At 44.9% G+C, this 21,813-nt stretch overlaps 1 protein-coding gene across 2 annotated transcripts in view; it reads left to right on the top strand.

Annotated features, from left to right (window-relative positions):
- LOC140201728 (ubiquitin-conjugating enzyme E2 D4-like) overlaps positions 1 to 21,519 on the top strand; it is a 32,408-nt gene extending 10,889 nt beyond the window's left edge. For both annotated transcript variants that reach the window (XM_072266313.1, XM_072266312.1), the window contains exons 2-7: positions 14,535 to 14,598; positions 17,190 to 17,221; positions 17,306 to 17,383; positions 17,475 to 17,580; positions 18,784 to 18,877; positions 19,564 to 21,519. In XM_072266313.1, coding sequence (XP_072122414.1) covers positions 14,535 to 14,598; positions 17,190 to 17,221; positions 17,306 to 17,383; positions 17,475 to 17,580; positions 18,784 to 18,877; positions 19,564 to 19,609 — 420 coding nt within the window. In that variant the 3' untranslated portion in view covers positions 19,610 to 21,519. The remainder of the gene's footprint in view (positions 1 to 14,534; positions 14,599 to 17,189; positions 17,222 to 17,305; positions 17,384 to 17,474; positions 17,581 to 18,783; positions 18,878 to 19,563) is intronic.
- The last annotated feature ends 294 nt before the right edge of the window (positions 21,520 to 21,813 follow it).

Raw genomic sequence — 21,813 nt, forward strand, 5'->3', positions numbered from 1 at the left:
ATGCTTGCTCCCAAGCTGAATTTAATAATGAACCACCCTTGCTTGCGGTACAAAGAGCTGTCAAGAGTTACACACAAGTGCTCAAAATTATTGTTGGTTAGCTGCAGGGTGTTCTGCTTTAAAAACAGAAAAAGCCACAAGTTGAAATGAAGTACTTTTGGGGAAGGCAGTTTATCATTTTTGTGGTTTGACTGTGACTTCAGACCTCAAACTGGCCCAGTAAGTCATCAGTTGCATAATTTTAAGGTGATTCAAAGGAAGTATGGGTGGAGGGCTGTCAGAGGTAATTATTTTTACACAGAGTGATGAGTACGTGGAACATTGTTGGTGGCAGAGGCAGGTACATTAGGGGTATTTAAGAGACTCTTAGATAGGCATATGGATGATATAAAAATAGGCTATATGAGAGAGAAGGGTTTGATTGCTCTTGGGATAGTTAAGAAGGTTGGTATAATGTCATGGGCCAAAGGGCCTGTATTGTGCTGTACTGCTTTATGTTCTGTTTTGTAAATCACCACTATAACAATGAACTAAACTAGTGCTTCAGGGAGGCAAACCAACCTAATCTCAGAAGCAATTATGTGTAGAGGAATGAAAGATAGTTGGATATGGGTAATTAATGCTGGATTTGGTCCATCACCAACAACTCAGATGTTAATTCAATAAAAGAGAAATTGAGTGTTCTTCTTGGACCAGTGGTGGAATTGCTGTGAACAGGGTTTGATATTGTCATGGGTTTCAGTGGGTTTATAGGGGCAGTAACCAGTCAAAGGAGGTTGACAAAAGAGCTACAAAAGCTTGGCTGTAGTTAAGATCTAAAGTACGTTGCCGAATAGAGTAATGCACACAAAATGCTGGAGGAACTCAGCAGGTCAGGCAGCATCTATGGAGGGGAATAAACAGTCTCCGTTTTGGGCCAGGACTCATCAGGACTGGAAAACAAGGGGCAGAAGCCAGAAAAAGAAGATGGGGGCAGGGGAAAGGAGTACAAGCTGGCAGGTGAAGCCAGGTGAGGGGGAAAGTAGGTGTGTAGGGAAGGGGGAATGATACGAGAAGCTGGGAGGTGATGGGTGGAAGAGCTAAAGGGCTAAAGAAAAAGGAATCTGATAGAGGACAGTGGACCATGGGAGAAAGGGAAAGAAGAAGGGCACCAAAAGGAGGTGATGGGCAGGTAAGGAGAAGAGAAGGGGTGAAAGAATAACCAGAATGGGGAATAGAAAAAGAGATGGGAGAGTGGAGAGAAATTACCAGATGTTAAGAGAAGTTGATGCTCATGCTGTCTCAGACAGAATATGAGGTGTTGCTCCTCCAACCTGAGTGTGGCCTCATTGTGGGCAGTAGGGGGAGGCCATGGGGCAGAATAGAAATTGGGATTGGAATGAAAAGTTTGGACACCAAGATATCCCGCTTGAGCAAAGGTGCTCAACATAAAAGGGTGATGAATACTAGTTTAGTGGTAGACCTGAAATAGTAACAGGATAAATAGTTGGAGAAAGGAATTGCAGACTGAGGGTGAGAGACTAATTAGTTACTGTATGGATGAGGTGATGGGCCAGTGTACTCTGTGCTTGTGCAGTGAGAGTTGCCACTGAACGCTGACAAGCCCGAGAGGCCTCCAGCATTTCCCAGGTGAGACCGTACCGACACGTCAGCTTGCACCACACAACCACTTTTTGCTCGAGAGGTTTTAAACTTGGATGAGAGTTAAATATTAGTCAACTCAAATCAATAGTCACACTCCTTAAAAGTCTGTTTCTAATATCCTTTCTCTTATCATTGCTTTAGCCAGAGGATGGTGGATTCTGTGGAAGTCATTGCCACAGACAGCTGTGGATGTCAGGTCACAGGGGATATTTAGACAGAGGATGATAGGTTCTCGATTAGTAAGGGCGTCAAAGGTTATGGGGAGAAGGACTTGAGGGGGATAATAATTCAGCCATGATGGAATGGCAGAGCAGACTCAGTGGGTCGAATGGCCAAATTCTGCTCCTGTGTCTTATGGTCTTAAACAGCCTGCAGAAATTACTTTATGCATTGCAGTTCTAGATCGGTGCACTGCGTTATGAAGGACAGAGACCTGTTTTGCTTTAAATAAAGTGTCTTTTTATGTTAAGCTGCAAATTGTGAACACAAAAATCTTATTAGTTCACCAAAAGAAGCTGTTTTGCCAAAAGAAGTGCAAAAAGTAAATCCTTACAAAAAGTAGCTGACGGTTTCAGAAATATTTACCAGCTCCCTACAACACGTGCTTTCACATGAATTACATCAGTAGTTATCTTGAGCAGAGGATGTGTTCATGCAGTAAAAGGCTGCAGGTTGTTTTGGGAAAACAATGTAGTTCAAGTTTATTGTCATCTGACTGTACATATATACAACCAAATGAAACACAGTGCACCCACAAAACACATCACACACATCACATAAAACAAAATATTACCACAAGTCAGTTAATAAAACACAATTCAAAGTGCATGTAGAATACAGCACATGTAAACAGTACACGCTACAGCAGCAGTAAACAGCTGGCTGTCCTAGTGACGAGACCTCAGCGGTGGCAGGGTATTCATTAGCCTCACAGCCTGAGGGAAGAAGCTGTTGCACAGTTTGCCAATCCTAGTCCTGATGCTCTTGTAACTACTTCCTGACGGTAGTGGGTCAAAGTGATTATGGGATAGATGGTAGGGCCCCTCAACAATGCTTCGAGCCCTTCATGGACAGCACTCCTGGTAAATGTCACACATGGGGGAAGCGGATCCTGCTGATCCTCTTGCTGGCTTTTACTGTCCTCTGTAGGGTCTTGCGGTCTGGTGCCTTGCAGCTTCTGTACCACATGGTGATCCAGCGAAACGGGACAGTCTCGATGGTGCTCCTGTGCAAAGTTGTTTGAATGGGGGCGGGGAGACTTGCACATCTGAATCTCTTTGGAAACTGCAGACGCTGCTGTCTCGTCTTGATTCATGAGGAGGCGTTGTGGGTCTAGGATAGTGGTCCATTGTGTGCACACCAAGGAATTTTGTGCTCTTCACTCTACCATAGATACTCTGAAAGAAGACAAATTACTGACAACACAGCAGGTCAGTCAGCATCTGGGAGGACAGAAGCGGCTAATGTTTCAGATTTCATGAGCTTCCACCTGAGAAAAGTTAGAAGATTTCAGATTATAAAACTATAAGACGTAGGAGTCAGAATTAGGCCACTTGGCCCATTAAGTCTGCTCCATCATGTCATCATGGCTGATTTATTATCTCCCTTAAACCTATTCTCCTGCCTTCTTCCCCCTAACCTCTGACGCCCTTTACTGATCAAGAACCCATCAACTTCCACTTTAAATATTGTCAATGGTTTATCTATCATCGGAAGAAAAACAGAAGCAATCAATTGACAGACGGGTGATAGTGCAGTGTGAGAGAGGGATTGGTAAATAGCAGAAAATAGGTCTGGAGGAGGTGTAACTTAAATGTAGAATAAATTATTAGGTAATAAAGGAAACAACTGCTTGCTGCGAATGTATGAAATGAAGTCCAGAAGCTTGCAGGTAGGTGTGAGTTGTGTTGAGTTGTGCTGCAGCACTGTAGGAGGTTAAATACAGAGGCCAGAGTGGGATTGAAATTAGTGACAGGGAACGGAAGCTTGCGGTTGCTGTTGTGGGCTGATTGTTTAGTTCCTCCATTGTAGAGGAAACCACATTGTGGGCAGTGAAAGCTGGTGGGGAAAAGTGCAAGTCAATGACTTTTTTATCTGGAGAGTTTTTTGGGAGGGGCCTTGAATGGTGGTAGGGGAGAAAGTCAGAGGGTAGTGTGATACCCTTGCAGTTGTCTGGGAAGAAGTGTGTTGGCTGTGACTGATTGAACCAGAGTGGTTCTTTACTCTGCAATTCAGGTTTGAGTATTTCTACATCTACTGTATATTGGTGAGACCTCACATAGATTGGGAGCCTGCTTTGCTGATTACCTACGCCTGAAAAGCAGGATCTCCCGGTGGTCACCCATTACAATTCTGTTTCCCGTTCTAACATGTCAGTCCATGGCCTCCTCTACTGCTGTGATGAGACCACAGTCAGATTTGAGGAGTAGAACCTTGTATTCCATCTGGGTAGCCTCCAACCTGATGGTATGACATCAAATTCTCGAACTTCTGGTAACTGCACCCCTCCCCCTTCCCCCCTGCACCATTACTCATTCTCATTCCCCTCTCTCAACTTATCTCCTTACCTGCCCATCACCTCCCTCTGGTGCTGTACCCCTTCCATGGCCTCTGTCCTCTCCCATCAGCTTCCCCTTCTACAGCTCTTTATCTCTTACACCTATCGACTTCCTAGCTCTTAACTTCAACCCCTCCCCTCTCCTGGTTTCACCTATCACCTACAGGTCCACAGTCCCTTATCCGAAATCCTTGGGGCCAGTTGCATTTCGGAATTCAGAGTTTTTTGGATTTCAGCCCTCCCCCCCTCCCCCGACACCAAAAAACATGTATGCTCAAGTCCCTTATTTAACCTGTCTCAGTGCGGTGGAGTTTAGGACCCAGTGGCACACCAAACCTACGCACATCCTCCTGTATACTTTAAATCATCTCTAGGTTACTTGTAATACCTAATACAATGTAAATGCTATGTAAATAATTGTTATACTGTATTGTTTAGGGTTTAATGACAAGACATTTTATTTCCAACAAAAACTTTCAATAAAACATAAAAATATTACAGCTTCAAACGAACCGAATGAATCACTTGGTAAATGACTTCTTGGAATAAATGTAGAACGTCACTGTCACTATAAAACTTCAGTAACTTGCCTTTCTGTTTATTTAAATCATATACAGTGGTAGTTCCGACACTATTTTCTTCAGTAAGACGCTGCACTGACACACCACAATCAAGCTTCTGCGATAGTCATAGTAGTCATAGTCATACTTTATTCCTGGGGGAAATTGGTTGCACCATAAATAATAAATAGTAATAAAACCATAAATAATTAAATAGTAATATGTAAATTATGCCAGGAAATAAGTCCAGGACCAGCCTATTGGCTCAGGGTGTCTGACCCTCCAAGGGAGGAGTTGTAAAGTTTGATGGACACAGGCAGGAATGACTTTCTATGACACTCAATGTTGCATCTCGGTGGAATGAGTCTCTGGCTGAATGTACTCCTGTGCCCACCCAGTACATTATGTAGTGGATGGGAGACATTGTCCAAGTTGGCATGCAACTTGGACAGCATCCTCTTTTCAGACACCACCGTGAGAGAGTCCAGTTCCATCCCCACAACATCACTGGCCTTACGAATGAGTTTGTTGATTCTGTTGGTGTCTGCTACCCTCAGCCTGCTGCCCCAGCACATAACAGCAAACATGATTGCACTGGCCAGCACAGACTCGTAGAACATCCTCAGCATCGTCCGGCAGATGTTAAAGGACCTCAGTCTCCTCAGGAAATAGAGCTGGCTCTGACCCATCTTGTAGACAGCCTCAATGTTCTTTGACCAGTCCAGTTTATTGTCAATTTGTATGCCCAGGTATTTGTAATCCTCCACCATGTCCACACTGAACCCCTGGATGGAAACAGGGGTCACCGGGACCTTAACTCTCCTCAGGTCTACCACCAGCTCCTTAGTCTTTTTTATATTAAGCTGCAGATAATTCTGCTCACACCATGTCACAAAGTTTCCCACCGTAGCCCTGTACTCAGCCTCATCTCCCCGGCTGATGCATCCAACTATGGCAGAGTCATCAGAAAACTTCTGAAGATGACAAGACTCTGCAGTAGTTGAAGTCCGAGGTGTAAATGGTGAAGAGAAAGGGAGTCAAGACAGTCCCTTGTGGAGCCCCAGTGCTGCTGATCACTCTGTCAGACACACAGTGTTGCAAGCACACGTACTGTGGTTTGCCAGTCAGGTAATCAAGAATCCATGACACCAGGAAAGCATCCACCTGCATCGCTGTCAGCTTCTCCCCCAGCAGAGCAGGGCAGATGGTGTTGAACGCACTGGAGAAGTCAAAAAACATGACCCTCACAGTGCTGGCTAGCTTGTCCAGGTGGGCGTAGACACGGTTCAGCAGGTAGATGATGGCATACTCAACTCCTAGTCGGGGCTGGTAGGTGAACTGGAGGGGATCTAAGTGTGGCTTGACCATAGGCCGGAGCAGCTCCAGAACAAGTCTCTCCAGGGTCTTCATGATGTGGGAGGTCAATGCCACCGGTCTGTAGTCATTGAGGCCGCTGGGGCACGGCGTCTTCGGCACAGGGACGAGGCAGGACGTCTTCCACAGCACAGGAACCCTCCGGAGCCTCAGGCTCATGTTGAATACATGGTGAAGTATTCCACATAGCTGAGGGGCACAGGCTTTGTGCACCCTGGTACTGACACCATCCGGTCCTGCAGCCTTGCTTGGGTTGAGATGTTTCAGCTGTCTTCTCACCTGTTCAGCTGTGAAGCCCACCGTGGTGGTTTCGTGTAGGGAAGGGGTATAGTCATGAGAGCAGGGTGGGGGACTGTGAGGAGGGGTAGGAGGGGAGAGTGGAATATGTATTGGTTGGGGGCTGACAACAGATGATTCGTGGGGGATGGGCAGGGGCCACAGTGTCAAATCTGTTAAAGAACAGGTTAAGTTCGTTGGCTCTGTCGACACTGCCTTCAGCTCCTCTATTTCTAGTTTGCCGGAACCCAGTGATGGTCCTCCTCCCACTCCAGACGTCTCATGTTGTTCTGCTGGAGTTTCCACTCAAGCTTCCTCCTGTACCTGTCTTTAGCCTCCCTGATCCTGGCTTTCAGGTCCCTCTGTATTGCCCTCAGCTCCTCCCTATTTCCATCTCTAAACGCCCTCTTTTTAGCGTTCAGGATGTCCTTAATGTCCTTTGTTACCCATGGCTTGTTATTTGAATAACAAAGGACAGTTCTTGTCAGAACATTGCAGTCCACACAGAAGTTGATGTAATCAGTGATGCACTCTGTGAACCCATCAATATCCTCTCCATGTGGCTCACAGAGTGCCTGCCAGTCTGTCACCTCAAAACAACCCTGGAGCGCCTCATAAGCCTCCTCCGACCATTTCCTCACTGTCCTCGAGGTTGCAGGTTTACTCTTCACCAGAGGCACGTAGCAGGGTTTCAGATGCACCAGGTTGTGATCTGACCTTCCCAATGGGGGGAGGGGAGAGGAGCTGTATGCATCCTTAACGTTAGCGTACATCAAATCCAGAGTCCTCTCCCCTCTGGTTGTACAGCTCACATACTGCGTGAAGTTGGGCAGTGTTCTAGCCATGGTAACATGGTTGAAGTCACCGGAGATGGTAATGAGGGCACTCGGGTGCTGGGTTTGTAATCTGGCTATGACGGTGTAAATGATGTTACACGCCGACATCGGGTTGGCAGAGGGAGGGATGTACACAACAACCACAATTGTTGCGAGATTTCCCTTGGCAAATAATATGGCCGGAGTCCAACAGCAAAAAGTTCAATATCTGGGCTACAAACACGTTCCTTGATCGTAATATGACCAGGATTGCACCATCTGTTGTTTACCAGAACAGCAAGCCCCCCTCCTTTACGCTTACTGCTGTCAGTAATTCTAATAACTCTACTTTCTGAATTATTGATAGAGAATATTCCTTCTCTTTTTCTCATTGTTACCCATAGGTGTATCTGCAGCTCTTTTTGACATTTTCACAGTGAAATTAAACACAAAGTCAACAGTGAACACAAAATGCAGCGAACAGCAAATGCACGTGTAACCAGTATGAGCGCTGAGCCACATCTGACGTCTGGCGGCCTCTGCTAGTGCTGCCACGTCACACCTGAGTGACGTCAGCTGTTGGCGAAAAAAAACTTCGGTTTTCGGAGCTTTTTGGATTTCAGAATTTCAGATAAAGGAATGAGCACCTGTGTTACCTTGTACTTCTTCTCCTCCCCCCTACCTTCTTACTCTAACTTCTAATCTTTTTTATCCAGTCGTAATGAAGGGTCTCTGCCCAAAACATCGAGCTGTTTACTCTTTTCCATAGATGCTGCCTGGCATGCTGAGTTCCTCCGGCATTTTGTGTGTATCGCTTGGATTTCCAGCATCTGCAGACTTTCTCTTGTTTGTGATTCGACTGCTGCACTGTGAAGTCTCTTCCGGAGATGCCTATCCTGAAGAAGTTCAAATCTTCCCTTCGACAGGAGTTCAGTGTAACTCTCTTCGACCATGTGCTCACCCAGACCCGCTACCACAGCCGCGTATCCTTCTTGGGAATGTGTCTTTGCTGCCATTTGTGCCACATGGCTTCCAGATCAGTTTTCAAGCTTCTCAGTTCAAACCCGCTGGGGACCCCGGTTAATCACATTCAATCGACTGCTTCTCCTGTCGCGTTCTACGCGCTATGCTTTCTGCCATGAGAAGGTGCCTGGTGTGCCTGTCCCAGTCACTTTTACAACTCCGGGATTCTCTCTCCACCGTCTGCAATGGACCTGTCCAATACTTCATCCTCTGTAGGATCCATGTTGTCAATCACTGATTCTTCGCCTTTCTCACGTCCAGCAAGGATAGGAAGATTGCCCATGTACAGATCACTGAACCGGCTGTCTCTAATGCCGGCAGGCTGTGATCCCTGCTGCCAACCTCAACAATCCTAACAATCCTGGGCAGACACAGAACCCAGACTCCACCGCTATCAATGAGGGTTCCAACGACCCAGGACACCTTCAAAGTGCCTATGCGCCACCTCCAACTCCAGCCTGGACCTTGACCAACAGCTCCTTCAGACTGGGTCTCTACGTGCTGCTGCTGAAACCCCAGACTCCCCTTCCCCCACCATCACTCTGCCATTCTGTGTCTCCTGGGTTCTCAGAAACTCCATCTTTCTCCCACCCCACCTTCCCTGAACACCCCAACCATCCTCCCCCCTCTGATACCTGCTGTCATCTATGCTGGGTCTTCACAATTTCTCTGACCTTCTCCTCTCTGAGGCAGAATGTTCTGTCCTCAGCAGGGGCCACATCTTTGTCCCCCTGCGCCCACACCTCAGTGAGTTCCGTGCCTGCCATGATGCTGAGCTCTTCTTCTGCCACCTCTGTCTCTGTGCCAACTTCTTTGATAAGAACTCTAGCCCACACCAGTGATCCCTTCTCCCATCTCCAACCCTCCTCCTCTTCCTGAACACTCTGATCTGGTTATTTGCCTGCTCTGGATCTTTTCATTGCTAACTGCCAACGAGACATCAGCCATCTCAATTTTACTATTTCTCTCTCCAATTCTAACCTCACTCCTGAATGCACTGCTCTCCACTCTCTCTGCACCATCAAACCCACACACAAGGGGGGTTGTGTAGTAGACTGGCAGACTGACCTCCACTTTGCTGAAGCCAGGCAACAATTCTCAGACACCTCCTCTTACCCTTTGAACACAACCCCACCAAGGAGCATCAGGGCATTGTCACCCACATCATCACTGATTTTTTAACTCTGGGGACCTCCCATCCACTGCCACCAACCTCACAGTTCCCTTACCCCACACCTCCCATCTCTCCTTCCTTCCCAAGATCCATAAACTTGCATGTCCAGGCAGACTAATTGTTTTTGCTTGTTCCTGCCCCACCAAATTTATATCTGCCTACCTTGACTCCTTCCCACCTGGTCATTTCTCTTCCTACCTACATCCGTGACACTTCACATGCACTTGATCTTTTCAATGATCTCCAGTTCCCTGGCCCTGGTCATCTTATTTTCACTATGGATGTCCAGTCCCTATAAACTTGGACTGTTTACTCATTTCCGTAGACACTGCTCAGCCTGCTGAGTTCTTCCAGCATTTTGTGTGTGTTACTTTGATTTCCAGCATCTGTGGATTTTCTCAAGAAAGATTGTTTAATGTCATTTCCAGTCCGCAAATGTAAAGGAGAATGTCATAATTGTTGCTCCAGATCCAGTGCAGCATATAAAAACACACCCTAAGATGAAGAACGCAATGAGAAAAAAAGCACAATAAATACAGCACTTGTGCAAAAGCCTTAGGCACCCAAGATTTTTATATATCAATTCTGTTTCAGATGTTTATATTTTGTCTTCTGCATGAGTGTGTCAATAGAAAAAGGCAAATTTTAGATTTCCTTCATTTTCCTAAGAATTAAATGTTAGAGATATTTTTGTATTTCATTAAAGAAAACAACATTAAGTAATAGAATCAAATAATAAATCATTTTTCAAATAAAAACTTGATTACTTTGTAGGTATTTAGCCCAGTGCACGATTAAATAAAGATAACAAACAGGTGCCAATGATCAATGACATAATGAGTTGAATTAACTAAACGGTTCGACTGAAACAGAAACGAGTGTAGAAGGAATCAAACTGGGCAAAGGACAACCAAACTGGAGGGTGAGGGTGCGGCAGATGTGAAAGTTTAACTTTCAAGTCATCAATTCCTACACCATGGCAAGAGCGAGCATAGCAACAAGACACTGGTGGTCACCCTGCTTCAGCAAGGGATCTCCCAAGCAGAAATTTCACAGCAGACAGGAGTTTCAAGATGTGCTGGCCAAGTTCTTCTGAAGAAGCCCAAAGAAACAGGCAAGGTTGAGGACAAGAAACGCAATGGCTGGCCACAGAAACTTGAGTGCAGCAGATGAACGATCCATCAAACTAACATCCCTTCTAAATCAGAAGAATTCCAGCACTGCTATCAGCTTTGAGCTCACAGAAGCCACTGGAACCCAAGTACACCCTTTTACAGTCTGGAGAAGTCTTGTCAGAAGTGGTCTTCATGGAAGAGGTGCTGCCAAGAAAACATTCCTCCGAAGTGGAAACAAAGCTAGGGAACTTACCTGAGCGCATAGACACAAAGACTGGGGTGCTAAACAAAGCAGTAACTGCTCTCGACTGACAAGTTAAAATTTGAAACAAGAAGTAATTTGTCCATAGAAGACCTTGAGAGTGCAACATGGATGAGTATCCGCAGCCAGCAGTGAAGCACAGTGGAGGTTTCCTGCAGGTTTGGACTGCATTTCTGCAAATGGAGTTTGTGATCTGGTCAGAATTAATGGAATCCTCAATGCTGAGAAGTACAAGCTGATTCTCATCCATCACACAGTACCATCAGGGAGGCATCTGTTCAGTCCAGACTTCTTTCTGCAGAACGACAATGACCTGTGTTGGCCGTGTGTTTGGGATCATTGTTTGTTCTTCTTTTCAGCCAAAAGAGGAACAAGGGGCTCTGCGACGGATGATATGACTTCCACAGAGCCCTGACCTCAACTCATTGAGGCAGTCTGGAATTGACTGAAGAGACGGGAGCAAGCGAGACAGCCAAAGTCTGCAGAAGAGCTGTGGCAAGTTCTCCAAGATGCTTGAAACAACCTACCAGCCAACTTTCTTGTCAACTTGCACAATAGTATATCTTAAGAGAATTGGTAAAGTTTTAAAGGCAAAGGGTAGTCACAGCAAATAATTATTTGATTTAGTTTTTTTTAACTATTTACTTCTCTTTGTAGTAATTCTTTTGATATTTAGGAACTTTTCATTATTTTTGGAAGCACCACTTTACAGAAGTTTTTTTTACATGGGCTGAAGACTTTTGCACAGTACTGTATTAATATATAAGGTAGCATATATACATTGATTGTATGCCCATAAAGTGATGGCAGGTGTAGGAGAGTCTGTATAAAAGGTGACTCTGACAGGAAATGATGAAGTGCTGGTGGGGTGGAGGTGTTGATAATCCTTATTGCTCTGTTTTTGATCTTACAATTATTCTGCCTCTTTCTGACCTATTATTCTCCATTGTCTCATCCCTTATCACTCCTTTTTTCATTGAATTTCTACCCATCCATCCAGACATTAACGTTCCATTGTTCTCTCCTTCATCATTTCTGCATTTTAAGATTTAATTTGCTTGGATATTTCCCAGTTCTGTAGAAAGATCATTGATCTGAAACATTAACAGTTTGTTCACAGATGCGGCCTTGCCTATTGAAAATTTACAGTAATATGGCGTACTGCTAAAATCAAACATGATCATTTCCTTACAGTAATGTAGCAGCTGGCGCAAAGCTAATATTTGGGTGTTGAAGTTTGGAGTTCAATCCTGGTGTCGTCTGTAAGGAGTTTGTATGTTCTTCCTGTGGACACGTGGGTTAGCTCCCACAGTCCAAAGGCTTATTGGTTCGTAGGTTACTTGATCATTGTAAATTGTCCTGTGATTAGGCTAGGGTTAAATAGACGGGTTGCTGGGTGTTGCCAGAAGGGCCTGTTCCACACTGTACCTCTAAATTAATAAATTAATTAATAAATGGTTTTATGGCATATAATGTTACGGACCAAGTGATGGGAGATTGGGTCAATGTGGAGGGCTGCCCTCTGGATCAAAATTGTGAGTAGGTGTCTGGCAAGAGGGAGATAATCAAGGAAATAAGATAAGACTAGGAGCAGAATTATTCCATTTGGCCTTTCGAGTCTGCTCTGCCATTCAATCATGACTGATTTATTATACCACTTAACCCCATTCTCCTACTTTCTCCGTGTAACCTTTGGCATTGTTACTAATCAAGAGCCTATCAGCTTTCATTTTTTTTATACACACACACACGCAATGACTTGGCCTCCACATCCATCTGTGGCAGTGAATTCCAAGATTCACAACCCTCTGGCTAAAGAAACTCCTTTTCATCTCTGTTCTAAAGAGACACCCTTCTATTCTGAGGCTGTGCATTCTGGTCCAAGATTCTAGGGAACCTCCTCTCCATGTGCACTCAAGCTAGGCCTTTTAATATTCAATAGACTTCATTTAGATCTCTTCTCCCCCCACCCCCCGCTTCACTTTTCTGAACTCCAGCGGGTACAGGCCCAGAGCCGTCAAACGCTCCCTGTATGTTAACACTTTCATTCCCAGAATTGTGCTGGTGAGCCTGCTGGACCCTCTCCAATGCCAGCACAGATAAGGGGCCCAAAGCTGCTCACAATACCCTGTGCGGTCTGACGAATGCCTTACAAGGCCTCAGCGTTACGTCCTAGCTTTTAAGAGTCAAGGCAGTACAAAGGAATGTCTGTTAGGCAATTGTGACCGCGAATGTGCTATCTGAAAATGCGAGCAGATTTCCTAGAATGTTTCAAATGGGATCTTGCTGAACACTTGAAGGTAAAATGTAATTGCAAGAATGTCTGAAAGAGCAGTGTCTGGGGTCGGGAGGTGTGGATCTGCGGAGTGACGTTGATTGAGTTACCCTTTCAAAGAAGCAGCACAGATATATTGGGCAGCATACACTCCGTAGTCACTACATTAGGTACCTCCTGTGCCTAATGAAGTGGCCACTTAGAGTCTGTTCAGGGCTTTCTGCTGCTGTAGCCCATCCACTTCAAGATTCAGCATGTGCGTTCACAGATGCTCTTCTGTACACCATTGTTGTCACGAGTGGTTACTTGAGTTACTGTCATCTTCTGAACAGCTTAAATCAGCTTGGCCATTCTCCTCTGACCTCTCAGGTGTTTTTGCCCACAGAACTGCAGTGGATGATTTTTTGTTCCTCTGTACCATTCTCTATAAACTCCAGAGACTGCTGTGTGTGAAAATCCCAGGAGATCAGCAATTTCTGAGATACTCAAACTACTCTGTCTCACACCCCCTTTCTGATATTTGGCCTTTACGACAACTGAAGCTCTTGACCATGCTTTTTCGCATTGAGTTGCTGCTACATGATTGGCTGATATTTGTATTAATGAGTGGCCACGGTTTATTTCAACATGCACAGAAAGCTTTTATCCCGTTGATAGAGGGTATGATCTCCCTCTGTTTGTGGCTTTGTGTAGAGCAAATTGTGATAGGGTTATATTTTATGTGGAGAATTGATAGTACATAAATTTTATATCTCCTTGAAACTCTTTTGGTACGAATTTGAATTGAATGATCTTTATTTTCATTATACATAGGTACAATGAAACTCTGTTTGTCTTCCTCTCAGGCAATTAAATAAAGTGGTAGATAAAAACAAGACAGTAATAGAAAAACAGTATTAAATAGACAAGTAGCAGAAAATAAGCTGCAGCAGCACCAGAATATCACAGTAATGCACAAAGTGCCGTCAGTGCAAGTATTTGAGTCCTTGTGTGTGCTCACAGTTTCAGTCATTGTTTGTGGGAGTGGTGTGATGGAGGCCGCAGCTCTGGGACAGAAGCTGTTCCTCAGTCTATTTGTTCTGGCTTTTAGTGTCCTGAACCTTTTGCTGGACGGCAGCGGGTCAAACAGGGAGTGGCCGGGGTGTGTGGTGTCTCTGGTTATGCTGATTGCTTTCCTCCTGAGTCTGCTGGAACAGATGGTGTCCAGTCCTGGGAGCTCCATCCTGACAAGTCGCTGGGCCGCCTTCACCACGCGATGCAGATCTTGTCACTCAGCGGCTGTGCAGCTGGCATACCACACTGTGGCGCAGTTGGTCAGGATGGTTTCAATTGTGCTTCTGCAAAAGTTAAGCAACAGCTTTTGTGGGAGTTTGGCCATCAAATAAATATTGCTGGAGTCTTGAGAGTTTCATGCCAATGCAGTCGACTTGCCTGACGTATGTTTTTCATTGTCCTTCAGGAGTACCAGGATTTGGAGCGTGACCCTCCTGCACTGTGTTCAGCAGGTCCAGTGGGAGATGACTGTAAGTGGACCAAATTACGGAGCGTGTTTCTGAACTGCTGCTAATACCAGACAAAGTTTTCATTCAATGTGGGAATTTGCTTGATCACACATCTATATTTATATTGCGCCTAAGCGATGACAAAATGTGCCACAGTGAGTAACATTGGAGCCTCACTTACTGCTGCCCTCCCCACAGAGGAGGTAGAAGACAAATTCAGCAGAGGTTTCCAACTGAAGGTTAGATAGTGAAAAGTTGGTTCTACTGGTGAGTCAGTCAGAATCAATGGGGATTTTGTTGAGAAAGGTACAGTTAGAAGAATGTTTCACTCAGAGTAATCAGAGGTTTCAATTTAATCTGCCTTTCCGTGGTGGTGAATAATTGGCTTGTTATGTCACAGATATTCATGTCATAACTAGAAGGAAACTAAATTGTTCCTGCTGTAACATCTTCGTTTGAACAATACCTCCTCACCTTAATCCCCCCGTCACCCTAAAGGAGTTGCACTTTTTGTTTTGTTACTATATATTTTCTATTTAGTCATCATCTCCAATCTCATATGGAACATAGAACATTACAGCACAATACAAGCCCTTTCGACCACAGTGTTGTACTGACTTCTTAACCTGCTCCAAGATCAAGCTAACCTTTCCCTCCCACATAGCCCTCAATTTTTCTATCATCCCTGTGCCTGAGAGTTTCTCAGATATCCCTAATGTATCTGCCTCTACCACCACCCCTGGAAGGACTTTCCCAGCACCCACCACTCTCTGTGCAAAAAAAAACCTTACATCCCCCTATACTTTCCTCCACTCACCTTAACATTATGCCTCCTCATATTAGCCATTTCCACCCTGGTAAAAAGTCTCTGGCTGTCCACTTGACCTCCTCCAGTCTTGTATCCCCACTTACACCATTCTTGCCTCTCTAATTCTACATCAGCAACCATTCATTAAGCCTTCATGGCTTTGTGCTCTGGAAGTCCATCATAAAGCAGTTCTTTGTCTCTTCTAACACTTTTCCTTTAAGATGATCCTTAATATTTAACCCTTTACATCTTTGGTTAACTGCCTATTATCTCCTTATGTGCCTGGGTATCGTTATTTGATGGAATTCCTGTGAATTCATGGAATGATTTCTGTCGTAAGTTGTTGAAGGCAAATGCAAGATCCATTACAGTAGGTTCATGCTGTTAAAATCATATTCTGACAATTGTAGATGCTGTATTTTTAATAACCTCATTTCTGTCATTCCTTCGCTGAACAGTGTCATACTGTACTTCAATGAGAGACTAGTAAATGTGGAGAGGATGTTTCCTATAGAGGGGAGTCTAGGATCAAAGGGTGGTGAAACTGTGGAATTCATTGCCACAGATGGCTATGGAGGCCAAGTTATTGGGTGTATTTAAAGTGGAGGTTGATGGTTCTTGATTAGTCAGGGGGTCAAAGGTTACAGGGGAATGCGTTTGAGAGGGATAATACATCACCCATGGTGGAATGGCAGAGCCAAATAGCCTAATTCTGTTCCTATGTCGTGTGTTCTTATGTTGGTATCAGGGTGGGTGTTATACTGAATGTAGTTAACTTGCTGCAAAATAACTAGGGAGACAAATGGTGTGTTATACTACAATGTGAAGGATTAAGAGTGTTAGAAAAAGGAATCCCCTCTGTTTGTGATAAAGACCACTCCTAAGAGTATTCCCTGGTGTTTGTCACCATACCTGAAGAAGAATTGCAAGATTCAACGTATTCACTGGCTTCATTCCTGAGAGGAAAGTGATGTCCTACAAAGAAAATTCAGTAAGGTTGGTTTGTGCTCACTAAAGTTCAGAAGAATTAGCCTCACTCTCATTTGTAATTCTTCGATGGCCCTGCAGACTATGTGCTGATAAGTAGTGCTAACAACGCTGAGGGTCAAGAAATGGGAGCAACGTGTCAGAATGAGGGTCAATCTTGAGGACTAGGAAGAAGTTGTTGTGAATAAGAGGTTGTGAACTATATAACTCTGTCCTCAAGAGTTGTGGATAGTTAGTCTTGGTGTGTGTGTGTGAGACAGAGAGAGGGAGAGTGTTCAGACACTGAGGGATTGGTGTTGTGAAAGCAGAGGTGAGACAGAAGTTTCATCGTCATCATCTTGATCTTATTAAATGGCTGAAAGTGTTGGATGATCAACCTGGGCAAGACCAGTTCAGATTTGAAACGGAATTCGTAAAATTTAGCAGGTGTGGAATATGCGATTGAATGCCAGAGGACAAATAGATCGGGTTGCAATGGAAATGAATAAAAAAGTGAGTGTGTAGGTTGTTGAATCAGGTTAGTGTTGACATGAGTTCAGGAGACTGATGGTTGTAGGGTGATAACTGTTCCTGAACCTGGTGGTGTGGGACTTAGGGCTCCTGTACCTCCTGTGGTGGGTAGAGTTTTGTCCTGTAACATCGTTGTTCCAGTGGGTACAGGACAGTACTGTACCATGCAGGCTCTGGAGGGATCATATGTGATGTGTTCTGTAGGAAGCAAAGCCTTGGTGATTTAGTGAAGGACGTAGAGAACAGGGATGAAGAAGGTAATCGCTGACTTTAAGAAAAAGCCATTGACACTTTCTTTCTTTCACAGATTTTCATTGGCAAGCCACTATCATGGGGCCAGTAAGTATCGCCTCTTTGTACAGAGTCCCTTTTGCTATCGCTGCCAATGTTACTACTGACATTTTCTGTATTGTTTTACTACAGAGTGACAGCCCTTACCAAGGTGGCGTCTTCTTTCTGAATATTCACTTCCCTTCCGATTATCCTTTCAAACCACCCAAGGTAACAGCCAGAGCACAGGTCATTCAGCAGTGTTGTTTTGTTACTGCACTCTGCAGAGTGAGTTAAAGTCTCTTTCCTTGCCTTTCCACAGGTTTCGTTCACAACAAAGATTTATCATCCGAACATTAACAGTAATGGAAGCATTTGCCTCGACATCTTGCGCTCACAGTGGTCTCCAGCTTTAACACTATCAAAAGGTATGGGGAAACAATGGGGCACACTCTCGGCGTTCCAGTTAAAGTAGAACTTGTTAGACTTAGCGGATGCAGGGGCTGTGATTTTAAGATCTCATCCTCCTGAACGCAAATGTTCCTTAATCTAGTCTGTGCTTGGCTGAACTTAGCCTTGGCCTCATTTGAGATAGGAAGGTTGGGTTGGGTTGATCTTTGAGTAGTTTAAAAGGTTGGCACAGCATCCTGGGCCTAAGAGCCTGTACTGTTTGGTAATGTTTTGTAGATACTCCCTCGTGGTCCTAGAATGTGGCTTGATCAGTTAGAACTTAGAACAGTACAGTATGGGAACAGGCTTTTCTCCTCACAATATTGTTCCGAACCGATTAAATGAGTAATCAAATGGCCAACTAGACCAATCCCATGTGCCTCCACAACGTCCATATCTTTCCATTTCCCTCACATCCCTGTGCCTATCTGAATGCCTCTTAAAGGTTCCTAATGTTTCTGTCTCTACCACCACCCCAGGCAGTGCATTTCGGGCACCCTCCACTCTCTGTGTAAAAAAACAAAAACTTGCCCCCACATCTCCTTTGAACAGCCCCTCTCACCTTAAATGCATGCCCTTGTTCCAAGTTGCTAGTTATTTGTGCACATCAGAGATGTTTTTTTCCTCCCTGAGCTCTCTGTGATCATATACTAATCCTGATGCTAGCTACATGTACTCGAACTTACACCAAGAATCCCATTTATGCTTCGCTCTGGCTTCAGGGACTATATTGGCTGCAGGAGACGCAATACCTATTGGTATTATAGATGCGTGGAGGCTGCTGCCAGGGATGGTTGTAGAGACAGCTACATTAGGGACATTTAAGAGGCTCTGAGATATGTGGAGGTTTGGTTGATCTTGGAGTGGGTTAAAAGGTCAGCACTACATTGTGGACTGAAGGGCTGAAAGCGTGCTGCACTATTCTTAACCTTGTGTGATGCCCTACTCCCCATCTCTGCAGTCTTCTTCAACCTAAAATCTCGGTGCCCCAATTCTAGCCTGATAGTCAAACAAGAAATCGTAGACCATCCTTTGATCTCTCTGTTCGGAGTAGCAGACAAATCCATAGCCCATTATCTTATAGGGAAGAGTCAGTGAGTGAGTACAAGGCAGTTGAATGATGAATCTGTGAAATCAAATATGTCGTTTAGTAATCTCTTCTTGCTTCTGATTTCCCTCAGTTCTTCTGTCGATCTGCTCACTGCTGTGTGACCCAAACCCTGATGACCCTTTGGTACCAGAGATAGCGCATACCTACAAATCTGACAGGGAAAAGTAAGTATCAGTATGCAATCTACGTACCGACTACTTGCTCTTCACTTGGTCTATTTGAAAACTGACATTGGGTAAAAAAAAATTATTTACAAGAATGAACCGTTCATTCTTACATTTGCAGACAATACATTAAGTAGTGTCCTGTTACATTTCTTAAAACCAACAAGTGAGGAGCTTTCTCACCCAGCCCATGCAGCAGCACTTGATGTCCATTTGTCCCATTTGTGTTTGTGTCCCTGGGAACAGACTGTACAGTTGAGAATCGTGATCCTGGTGTGTGGAGAGAGGAATCTGCAGTATGGTTGATCTGTCTGGTTTTGTTGGATTTACAGTTGAAGAAATAGAGGACTTGTGTGGACAGAGTTTGTGAATTAAAAGCAAGCAATAATTCTCCCCCCTTTTTGCCCCCTCCCCTACTCCATCCCCTCTCCCCATCCCCACCTCCATTCCCCCTCCTCCTCCTCCCCACCCCCTCTCTCCTTCCTCCATCTGTACCCGTCCCGTCTCCCCCTCTTCCCCTTCCCTGTCTCCCCTTCTTCACTCTGCTCTCCCCTTTCCCTCTCCCCTCTCCTCTCCCCTGTCTCGCCTTTTCCACTCTGCTCTTCCCTTTCCCCATTCCTCCACCTCCCCTCTCCTCTCCCTCACACCTTGAACCCCCTTGCCTCCCTTCCCCCCTTTCGTTCCAGGTACAACAAACTGGCCAGAGATTGGACAAACAAATATGCAATGTAGAAGTGACCACCAAGAAACAGAAACTCCTTTACATAATCCGAATGCAAAAATAAAAGCTGGCTGCAGTTTTATGGAATCACCTGAGCCATTCCGAGTGAATGTTGTATTTGGTGAGGAGTTCTGTCGGAAAGCTGGGCCACTCTGCCCTTGGCCTGAGCAATCAGCCAGCCATGTATGGATGTGCATTTTGAAATATACATATTATATAAATGATATCGCCGGTTTCTGTGACAGCAGTCAGTTTGCTGGCTTTCCAACATTTTACCCGTCACAGAGGTGAGGGAGGCAATAGCAACTTTGTAAGTGTTTTGTTTTGGAAGTGTGATGCTTGTTTTCCTTGATCTATTTATGCTGTCTGCACTTCATCTTGTAGAGTGAGTGTGTTTTTTATATATAGATTATATACTTGTGTCTGTATATACACATGTAGAACTCAGCCTCTCCCAAGCACAGTTTTAGTGAATATTGCGATTGGTGGTGTTGGTGACTCAGTTGCATCTGCTGAGTCTCACTGGAAGTGAAGGTTCCTTTGCAGATGTACTGACGCACAACCCCTGGTCGGCCTCCCACCTACATACCCAAAAGGACTCCCTTGTAACAGGGTATGTTCATCCTCTGATGCCAACGCTTGGGTCCTTTCCCAGGCAGCCACCCTGTTGGATACTGTCCCATCCTCATCCTCTAGTGCATGTCTTATGCACTGGCCACCCCACTGTCATCGCTGCACTTCAGAGACCTCGTGGAGCTGGCCCTGAATAGGTGCCAAAACTGGGACCTGGGACTCGCGTCATTTTACATTGTCTGTAAGGTCAAGGGGGACATGCCTGATTGGTTTCCCTGCCGTCGCCCTCCTGTCCCACCAAAAGACACTACTTCATGTGGTAGGGAGGTCCTGCCACGCCAGTGGGTCAGATGTGAGATTCACATCTAGTACTGTAGGCACTAGCTCATGTGTACTGTCTGGAGTTGTCCCTGGCCCCTTTAGGAACGGTGCCTTCACACTTGAATGGCAGACAGGGCTTTCAGTCCTTTAAGCTGGCTGCAACTGGTAACTGGATCTCCGATGGTTAGCAGATGCTGACGGGCTTTTCATCTACTGGTGCCAACGACCAACAGCACGATCAATGGCTGGTCTGTCACAGAGATTACTGTATCAGCCATATTGCAACCAGGCTGAAGCCTAACTCAGCAGAGGGTGGAGATCAGGTTCCAGTATCTTCCTTTCTGTTTTCTCCCTGGTTTGAGTGGCCCATAGTGTAACTGACAGAAGCCTGTGGATTGGGGCTTCTGATTCACCTCTTGTGTTTAATCCTTGAGTGTCAAATGGAAGGGAAAGAGAGAACAGTGATCAGAATTGAGAATGATCCAGTAGGGACTGTGCTTGAGGCTCTAATGAAGTTTCATTGCCTTTTGAGCCAACACAGAAACTCTTGCTGCCCGTACGTGTGAGGTGGCTGGGCTCTAGCCCTGGGCAGTTTTAGTAATTCTTGCCTTGCTTCACAGGGTACCGTCTGCTTTGAATGTGGAAAATTCCCTCTTGTGGAGGATTTGAAGTGAGTTTGTAGACTAGGGAATCAGTGTATCACCTTTTACCCACTCTGCCATTGATGTACATCTGCTTGGTCAGTTGTGTGAGCTGATGTCGGTTTCCTGCCAAGGTGTTACCTTGTCTGCAAACTCCAGTGGATTCTTTTAAATTTAAATAATGAAGAACTATGATTGAACATGAAAAAGATCAAATATACACTTTCTTTTTAGTTTAAATGATGGGATTTAAGTCAGTTTTCACTGAAATGATATAGCTTTGTGTTGGTACAATGTAGTGTTTTGTCTTTTTTAATGGTATGTTGCAATATACAAATTCCTTTCCTAAACTGTGTGAATAAATTGGTGGCTGGTTTCTGCTCTAACTCGCTTGTTGCTCAGTGTCTTTATTGAGATGAAGTGTTGACCCTCAGACCCAGGACACACATGGCCATTCAGTTCTGTAGCAAGAACATGGAAAACTATTCACTGTCCTGTTCTCTCCCCCCCTCCCCCGAAGAAGAAACATTGGACTTTCAGCCTCTTGCGAAGGGGGGCAGTTGGGCTCAGGCATTTAGCCCCCTTTAGACTAGCATCGTAGGAGGCTATTCATCGTGAGCATTAGGTAGATCACATTTAATCGGCATCTCAGAACCACCTGTTTGGTTACAGTAAATATA

The sequence above is a fragment of the Mobula birostris genome, chromosome 8 (genome assembly GCF_030028105.1).
Source record: "Mobula birostris isolate sMobBir1 chromosome 8, sMobBir1.hap1, whole genome shotgun sequence".
Taxonomy (NCBI): Eukaryota; Metazoa; Chordata; class Chondrichthyes; order Myliobatiformes; family Myliobatidae; genus Mobula; species Mobula birostris.